General features: G+C 36.0%; 1 protein-coding gene across 3 annotated transcripts; it reads left to right on the forward strand.

The window, feature by feature from the left end:
- Window positions 1–1,196: 1,196 nt before the first annotated feature.
- LOC143867543 (putative protein phosphatase 2C 35) lies at window positions 1,197–9,550 on the forward strand. Of its 3 annotated transcripts, none has more exons than XM_077376134.1 (5): window positions 1,200–3,258; window positions 6,696–6,827; window positions 7,176–7,394; window positions 7,472–7,528; window positions 8,688–9,550. In XM_077376134.1, exons 1-4 carry the CDS (start codon window positions 2,320–2,322, stop codon window positions 7,472–7,474), a joined length of 1,293 nt encoding a protein of 430 aa, XP_077232249.1. In that variant the 5' UTR covers window positions 1,200–2,319; the 3' UTR covers window positions 7,475–7,528; window positions 8,688–9,550. The 3 variants fall into 3 exon arrangements, with proteins under 3 accessions (XP_077232252.1, XP_077232249.1, XP_077232246.1); XM_077376131.1 differs by having other exon boundaries at window positions 1,201–3,258; window positions 8,684–9,547; XM_077376137.1 differs by lacking the exons at window positions 7,472–7,528; window positions 8,688–9,550 and having other exon boundaries at window positions 1,197–3,258; window positions 7,180–7,365.
- The last annotated feature ends 358 nt before the right edge of the window (window positions 9,551–9,908 follow it).

The following is a 9,908-nucleotide window of genomic DNA, read 5'->3' on the forward strand; positions in this document are numbered from 1 at the left end:
GTAAATTACCCTAAAAGGAACGGTGGAAAAGAAAAAAGGGACACGTCTTTGCACGCCAAAATAGCCGTCAAAGTTGCATTATCAATGTATGACCTTTGATTTAGAGTTGATTATGATTTTTTATCAAATTAGTACAGCTCTCAATCAATCTAATTTGACCACTGTTCTAATGCATAAATGCTATGAATGATGTACTATGAAATACTGTTGCAGTAAAGGATTGTCTACAAGAGGTGCCAATATCATTTCATTAAATTATTATAATCAAATGAAACACCTCTCTTGTACTTTGTATGCAGATACTTTGTCTGAAAGGATAGAAGGCAAAGTGAAGAAAAGAAGCAAAGCATGAGAGAATCTTGATGCTCAGCTTTGCTCATGTGAGATATGCTTTTGAGTGAGTGCTTGACAAGAGAATTATGAAACCCAACCTTTTTTCCCTTCACACAAAAATATATTATCCATCTCAAAGCTTTTGTGCTATGTAAAGAAAGTGTTTTTGGATTTTGCTTTGCTTTCATCCAATTCAATAATTCCCACATCCCTTTCTGTCCATTCTCTTTCAAACACTCCTCAAGGAGAGAGCCTACCCCATGGTTGTGAGGTGGCTATGAGAGAACTTACGCAAAAATAAAAAAACAAAAATGTCAGATAATGACTTTGAGATATAGCCAACATGGATTTTTGGCTCTTTCTGGATAAAAAAAAAAAACCCACAAAAGTTCCTGATTATTTTTCACAGTCTCAATCAGAAAATGAATCAAAATACCTTAAAACCTTTTAAATGATTCTTGTAGAAGTGTAATGCAAAATTTAATAACCATCTGTCAGTTTTTCATTTGATATCTGTCTAAAAAACACACAGAATTTCCTGATTATTCTTCATTGTCTCAATCAGAAAATGAATGGAAATACCTTAAAAAACTTTTAAATGATAAGTGTAATGCAAAATTTAGTAACCATATGTCAGTTTTCATTTGATATTGTCTAAAAATACCCACAAAATTTCCTGATTATTCTTTATTTTCTCAATCAGAAAATGAATGAAGATACCTTAAGAAAAACTTTTAAATGACTTTTGAAGACATGTAATGCAAAATTTAATAACCAACTGTCAGTTTTTCATTGGATATTTGCCTGAATACGCAGACAGATAAATATCTCAGACAGATAAATATCTGCATGAACCTATTATCTAATTCAAATTTCAAAGCATCAAAACTAGTGATTTTGAACTTATATATGAGAGTGCTAACTCTCACGCCCATCCACAAGAGTGACAAGACCAATCTTCTCATATTTTCCTTCTTTTTTTTGGTGTTTCAGGACCAAGCATCTCTTTTTAAAAACTTCCATTGATTTCTCTGTTTCCCTGTTTCTTTTTTAAAAAAAAATAGTCTAAGCTTTTCTCTTTTCTAATCCTTCTCTTGTGACAAGTAAAAAGAAAAGAAAAAGATGTTTTTTCTAACACAAAGTACTGAACTGTCAATGAGAAAGAAACCCTTGATTGGCAGATAAAGCCAACTTTCTTCTCAAACACATTCCAACAGAAAACTGCCCAAGAAAAAATGAGTTTTGCTCACAAAACCTCTTGCAAGGAAAAACCCATCTCATCATCTTCATACTCAATCCTCCTCAAAAGAATCGGCCCTTGGATTGTTGCTTTCTAGGTTAGGATTGTGGACTTTTGCTTTTATATTTCTTGAAACATGGGTTTTGTGAAGAAGACCTCAAATAGACATAACAGTATCTCTTCTTAGGGTTTTGTTTTTGGGTTTTGGACCTGTAATCTGCTTTCTTGACATACACCTCTCCTCTGATAAAAACCGATTTCCCTATTATCTTGATTATCTTGAAAAATCACAAATTCTCAAGAACCAGAGTCTAGATTTTGTTCCATTTAGGTGTACTTTAGGTCTTTGCAGAGAGGGATTTTTTGCAGAAATTCTCATGTGAAAACCTCATTCACAAAACAACCAGATCACTTCATTGCCAGAATCTGAAATCCTCATGTGGGGTTTCAGGGTTTGCTACAAAGCCTTGATTTTGTTATGTTATGTTTTTAATCCTGAATTTTCTTTTCCACAACAAGGGACCTGTTCAGAAAACTTCCTTGGTTTTGTAATGTTTTTAGTCTTGAATTTTCAGTTTCCACAACATGGGTTCTGTTAAAAAAACTTTCTGCAAACATGTAATTGTTTCTTTTCATTGGAACTCATTTCACCATCTCTGTCAAGAAGTGGAGTCATCACTGTAATAATAGTTTTTGGCATTCTTGGTCTTCTTTAAAATTTGTGCCTTTTAGGATTTGTAGATAACATGGGCTGTGTTCATGGAAAGTGCTGTCGTCATTACCAACTGTCCGACGAGGAGACCAGTGACATTGGTGAATTACGCCTACATAATAATAGCCACAGCATTCTAGGCCATGAGAATCATGGACATGTACACACAGAGAGTTCAGTGGGATTGACTAGGGTTCCTTCTTACAACTTTCACCTTCAATACTCATTCCTCACGCAGCGAGGCCACTACCCGGAATCGCCCGATAAAGAAAACCAGGACAGTTTATGCATTAGAACCCAACTCCAAGGTAACCCAAATCTTCATTTCTTTGGGGTCTTTGATGGGCATGGTCAGTTTGGCACCGAGTGTTCTAACTTTGTTAAGGATAGGTTGGTAGACATCTTGTCTAGTGATCCTGCATTATTAGATGATCCTATAAAAGCATATAATTCTGCATTTGTTACTACAAATTCTGAACTTCATAATAGTGAGATTGATGATTCATTGAGTGGTACGACCGCAATTACAATCCTTGTTAGTGGGGATAGCTTATTTGTCGCAAATGTGGGTGACTCTAGGGCCGTGGCCGGTGTTAGGACTGAGAATATGGTTGTGGCGGAGGATCTTTCGGTTGATCAGACCCCATTTCGAAAGGACGAATATGAGAGGGTAAGGCTTTGTGGGGCTAGAGTTATGAGTCTTGATCAGGTGGAAGGGCTAAAGGATCCAGATATTCAGAATTGGGGTAATGAAGAGAATGGTGACGGTGATCCTCCGAGGCTGTGGGTACAGAGTGGAATGTATCCCGGGACTGCGTTTACAAGGAGTGTTGGAGATGCTACTGCTGAGAACATTGGTGTGATTGCCATTCCTGAAATTTTGAAAGTTCAGCTCACGCCAAACCACTTATTCTTTGTGATTGCAAGTGATGGAGTTTTTGAATTCCTTTCAAGTCAAGTTGTTGTCGATATGGTAAGACAGTTATAATTCATTAGTGGAGAGAAAATTGGCTGCTTTAGCTTTGTGTTCAATGTCTTCCGCTCTTTTAGTTGTTTATTTCTAATTAGCTTTTTGGCAAATGCTTATGGTTGGTCGAATTCCTTTCCTGTTGAGACACCACTTACAAACTCAGTTCAGAACTTTAAATAAAAGAAAGAATAGAAAATCAGAAGTATGTGATTGTTTATTCATAGATAGTTTGTTGTTTGATTCTGTTTTTTTTTTTTTTTTGGTTGGAAATTTTGGGGTTCTATGCCTGGAGCTTTGTCTAGTATAACTAATTACTGAAAAATACTCATCATGAAAATTTAAGAATCACGAAACAACCATTGGATTGATCCTAAGTGCCTGGCATTTTTCTTCTGGTCAAGTTTGTGAATTGTTGCACTCTTTTGGCTGCATTTTTTTTATAACTGAACTCGTGCTTAGTCATATGGTGCTTTATTCTGATCTTGATTACTCTATCATGTAAGTTCTGTGTGTATGACTTCTAATTTGTTGTGATATGTTTATTGCATAACTTTTTTCCTTGGTAAGGCCTACCGCTATCCTTTGTTGACAGCTACAATTGATTGATTTTTAATAAGATTTCCTGCTCTACCTGACATCAATGTCTAAGAATTCAAAAGATCACACAAAGTACAGTTTAATATCCATACTGAAGCAAACTTTAGCAGTGTCTCTTTTTGGCAGATCAAAATATTAGGCGCATCTAATCTAAATATGCTAAAAATACTCAAAAGAACTGCTGAAACTGATGCTGAGTTCCAACCCATGGCATTGACTTACTCATACAATGCTTGCACTTTATGTAACTTATTTATAGGATCATAATTGTAAGGAGCAACTCCTTTAAACAAGTAATTGAGAATTAACTCGACTTTGTTTCATTGTTTCTAATGGGAAGTTACTCCAGTTGATAATTACTTTTCCTACTACATACATACAAAACCGCCAGTCTCAGATGAAGTCATATCATAACACTTAAAATCATGAATGACTTTTCCAAAGAGCGCCTTTTTTTTTAAATTGAAAAATGACACGCTTTAATGATTAAATTAGTAAATATCAAGGACGGGAATCGCCTAACACAAGCTGTAGTTCAGGGTGCACCTTAAAATCATGAATGACCTTCCAAAGAGCACCTTTTTTTTTATATTGAAAAATGACACGCTTTAATGATTAAATAGTAAATTGCAAGGATTTGAATTGCCTAACACAAACTGTAGTTCAGGGTACACCTCTAGACAAAAGAGTAGTTGCCTAGTCCAATAAGCCAAGCACTTCCCTTTTGAACAAGCTTTATGAAATTCTACTGTGAAAATCTTGACCCAAGCTTTTCTTGACATTTATAAGTTTTACTTACCAAGAAAGAATACCTTTTGAACAAGCTTTCTGAAATTCTACTGTGAATATCTTGACCCCAAGTTTATCTTGACATCAAGAAAGAATACATGGATTAAGGCATATTTGGCAACCATAATTTTTTTTTTCCATGGGATCTTGTTTTCCAAGTTGTGTGAGAGGGGCAAGGAGGATGGAAGGGGATAGAGACTTGAGACAATTACAGCGGGAAAAAGCTACTATTTGAGTACTTCTTCCCCCTCTTTTTAGCCCCCTCTCACTCTCCTCAAACCCCCCCTCCCCACCCCCTCTCTTGCAATTGGAAAAAACAAAGATTCCATGAAAAAATTTATTCACGATTGGCAAACATGGCGTAAACAACATTTCTTTTCCTCAAAAATAATGTTGTAGACTCATCATAGTTTCATTTCTCTGCAATATTGTACTATAAGATGTTTCCGGGCAAGCTATTTGCTTCGTTGTTATTTTATCTCTGCATAAAGTCCCTGATGATTTCCTAAGTGGTTATTCCCTTAAAGTCTTGTGTTTTCTGTTTCATTTGGCATAAGCTAGGAATTCGTGGCCAAGTTGGGGTGACACAAAGATCTATCCTTTCAGTAGGAAAACTAATCAATAAAACCTAGAAATATTGAGTTATTTAGGATAAAATATGACAAAAAGTATTGAAAGATGAATATTTTATCTCATTCAATATTTGTAAGGAATAAGGATATCTTAGTTTCTAATTATATTTGATGACTAATCATGTGGAATAATGAATATTTTTTCTCTTATTTGTAAGGAATAAGGACACCTTAGTTTATCATTATATTTGATGATTAATCACATAGTCATTCCACTATAACATGCACAAAATTCCAGTACGGGAAGGCAAATGTGTACCGAACCTTCCAACCTCAAGAGTAAGATAATAAGGTGAGGGTGGCGTATAATCTGGAAAACCTAGACTCTAATTTTTAATGATGGGTTGTGCATCCAGGTATCTTGTTTTCTCTCCCGCATCTCACGATCAGTATAGTTTGCTATAGCTTATCAGAAAAAGATGCATTAACTCATTGACTTAGTACACAAAGAAAGGACTATCTTTGAATGTCAGCATGTTCATAAGTTGGAATCCTAAGGATCTTGAAAGGTTTCTTTGGTAATTGATGCTAGGGTTTTTTTTTTTTTTTTGAGCCAGTAAAAGAAAACTTTATTAAAACAGCAACACAAGAAAGAACAAGGAGAAATGCTAGTCGTAGTAAGAAAGAAACAAGGTTGTTATATTTATTATTGTTATTATCAGCATGGATCTTAACTTTTTTACTTGGAGATTAAATGATGTAATTCTTCACGCCCCTTGCGTTACCAGGTATGCAAGCTTGGTAATCTTTCTAAATCAGATTAGTGAAATAGACCAACAAACAATCAAATTGTGCGATATTCCACTGGATATTATCTGATCAGTAGTCACTTAGTAAGGTTCTTTCTGGAAATGTGGCTCTTCATGGTGTGGAATAATGTTGGGTTGATGCTATATTATACTCTTGAGAAAGCAATGCTACCCATTCCACTTTATGAGGTGGCCCATGATGCAAATTAAACTTTAAGCCACATTTGCCACCTCATATTTGAACCAACTACCTCAAAATCATACCTTCAGTTTGTGTCCTTCCCTAAACCATGCTCACCACACATTAATGCCATAAAAACTCCCATTTCCTAAAATGTAAGGACCAGTCCAGCATTTGAAATTGTGGTAATTGCCTGCCTCTGACCGCAAGGCCTCTTCATCTTTAATCTGCCAAGTGTCAAAACAATTAGACATGATGTGATGTTTCAACCCCAGAGCCCGTCTAACGAAAAGACAAAGGAAAAAGAAAAAAATTGTTTTCAAGTTCTTTTTACCGCTTGAAACTTTTGTTTCAGTGTGTTTTCAATGGAGCCAACTGATACAATATTTGATGTTTTTCAATAAACTACTATTGATAGTTTCATTCTTTCATTTGAAATCCTTGCCCTGTTCTTGTATTTCTCCTTCCAAACTCTGCTTTGTGTTAATGCAGGTGTTCAAATATACAGATCCCCGGGATGCCTGTGCTGCAATTGCCGCAGAGTCATATAAATTATGGTTAGAGCATGAAAATCGGACGGATGATATAACAATCATCATTGTTCACATCAAAGATTTACTTAATGTATGGATGAGATCATTCTGCTTAGACTACCTGAAAATTATCTGCTCCTTACTGTTGAAGTATACATGATTAAATAACACCAACTCTAATAGCTTAAGCTTTTGGAGTAATTGGTTGTTTCACATGGTATCGGAGCTATTGCCTCATGGCAGGTCCTAGGTTCAAAACTCAACAACTCATTGCGGCCAACCCAAAAAAGAAGAGGGGCCACATGTGAGGGGGAGTGTTGAAGTATAAATGATTAAATAACACCAACTCTAAAAGCTTAAGCTTTTAGAGTAATTGGTTGTTTCACAATTACTCACTAGTCGATCAATGATTGTTGAATCGTTCTTGGTGTTTGATTAGTCAGGTGCTGGTGCAACTTATGGAACAAGTGGAGTTGACACTAACCGAGCTCTGTTAGTGTCGGAACAAGGGACAGCTGAAAGATTAGCCTACGCAGGATCAGAATATGATTTTTCAAGGAGTGGAAGTTTCTCAGAACGTTTTCCACCCAATTTTTCCATTGAGCGTAGTCCTGCGTGTGTCGCTCCATCTCCAACGCGCCCAGATTCATTTCAATTGGTACATTTTTGTGCTGTTTAGAGTGATATTTTGTGCATTTTATCCAAACTTAAGCATGATTTTATTTTCTGTTGCAGTGATTGAACCATGTGGGCTTCAAGAATTTATGTTTCTCGCTCGGAATGCATCAAAGCGTAATACACTTCCCCATATCTGAAAGTTAAAATGAAATTTGTTGGAAATTGGACTTTATTACATCCGAATTGACATTGTACAAAATCAGAGTGATGCAGATAATAGGCCAATAAGTGGCATATTTGCCCATTAGGATTTATATTTCCATGTTATTTAGTTTAGGAATTTATTTTCATGTCATTCAGATTCTAGAATATTTATTTCCATGTTTTTAGTTGTTAGGACTTTTATTTTCCATGGAATTTTATTTCCATCCCATTGCCTATATATAGGCCTCATTGTATTACGAATTTTTTTTTATGATTATTGATATTGAATAAAGATTCTTCTCCCTCTAATTCTGGTCATCTTCTTCTCTCTTCTGATTTCTTCTCTTCTCTCCCTAAATTCATCTATTCTTCTGGTTATTTTCGTCTCTTCTTCGGGGGGCAATTTAGTTTGAGGCAAATCTTGGTTTAAGCTGCAGCGAGTGCTTCTCACAAGAAAAAAGTAAAATGGAAGAGAAGCAAGGAGGCCATGAAGAAGGACAAATCTTGCCCAGCGAGTGCAAATCTTAGGGAGTCGCCTCCCCAAAATACGACGGCCTGATCAAGAGAGCTAGAAGCCGGGGCCGCCCGCCGGAGCTTCTTTCTATGACTCTGATTGTTTCCGGGCTTGAACAACTCCCATTGAGGCTGAGTAAAGAACTGAAGCTAGCAGCTCCCTCGAGTTCACCGGTGAGGCCCGGGAAGAATCCATGGAATTGACTTCGTCGTTGCGAAAGTTATTTTCGTCTCTTCTTCCCCTATTCTTCTAATTCTATCCCCTTTTGTCTATTTCTCTCCCATTTCCTCAATTTTTCTTCACGGTGCTGCATCACAAAGTTTTTACTTTCAAATTCTTCTCATGATATTGACTTGAAAGAACTTTATGAAATCCAACATGCTTTAGGAAATTGAATTTCATTGTCCAATCCTTGCATCCCACATACCTTGTTCAAAACATTTATGTGAAAAGCCAAATATCATTACGAAATCGAACTTTATCCATTCTATTTTATCTTGCCATACTGATTTAAAACCCCTATATTGGAAACTGATATAGCGACACAGACCTTTTTGTTGTTTCATACAATTACTTGCGAGCCATACTAATTATTGAATCATTGGTGACAGATAGCTGGAAGATTTGGCCAAGAACCATCCATGATTTTGAGTCTAGGAACTCTCTTATCCATCCTAAATAACACTCATCACCTCGGCGGCATTTCTCCATTGATGGTGGCCCTTGAAAACACACAGGTACTGTAAATACCCAACATGGCTTTCACTTGTTCAAGATAACCAAGCAAGCTTTGACATCTTTGACTAAAAAAAAAACACTTACACCTGCCAATCCAACGTCAAGAAAATGGACATGGGGCGTTCATGTAAGCTCTTGGAAGAAGTTGGAGACACATAAATAAAATGGTGAAGAAGTTCCAAGTTTAGAAACAATGTAAGTGCATTCTGTAGAAGCTTCACTGCTCCATAAGCTGGTCAGCAGTTGGCTTAACCATCATTGATTTTAACCTCTGGTGTTGAAAATCATTCCCAATTCAGTATGAAATTCTTCTGATTGAGATTCTAAGTTCATTTTTTGTGCTCAAAGCATGTTCCCATATCAAGGTGCCAACACTTGTAGGAGCGCAATTTGGGTTGGGTTGGGTTGGGTTGGGTTGGGTTGAGCTTTTGCTGAAATATGATTTGGAATCAACCAGAACCCAACCCGATTTTATGGTAAAAACTCAATTAAAATTCCCAAAAATCGATCCGAGTTGCGCCCCTAAACAGCTGGGTTGAGATAACACTAAATTGAAGTGAAAGTTGTGATTGCAGATTTTCTGTTATCAGTTGTTATTTTGTTTATCATTGACTAAGTGTGCCTTAGAGTAACAAAACCCAAAATTGTGGGATAATCTGATTAAGCTTATTTTGTAAGATCAGAGGAGCTCTAGTAGGGAGAGCGTCTGTTGCGATTCTTTTTCTTTGTAAGAGGGAGTTTCTTTATGCACTGTTTGGATTGCAAGAAAAACATTTATGAGCAAAAAAATATCTTGGGATTTTTTTTTTCTTTCCATGATTTAGAAGGAAATAATGTGATGTATTTAGTTTAAAGGGATATTATCATAAATTGAAGGGCCCTTTTAAAAGTTTGAAAATTTAGAAATATTTTTCCCTTCCAAACTTTTCCAGAAAATTCCTGCAATCAACAAGTCCAAAATGAAAGGGAAAATATCCATGGAGTATTTGCATATAATCTTTTGTATATAATCTTATATGCATATGGATTTGAATTTAAATATGAGTATTTGCAAGTAAATATTATAAAGGTTTTATAATAATTAAAGCTAATGGCTTC

This window comes from Tasmannia lanceolata, unplaced genomic scaffold, assembly GCF_043159265.1.
Source record: "Tasmannia lanceolata isolate RefF3 unplaced genomic scaffold, GAP_Taslan_0.1 ptg000002l, whole genome shotgun sequence".
NCBI classification, from domain to species: Eukaryota; Viridiplantae; Streptophyta; class Magnoliopsida; order Canellales; family Winteraceae; genus Tasmannia; species Tasmannia lanceolata.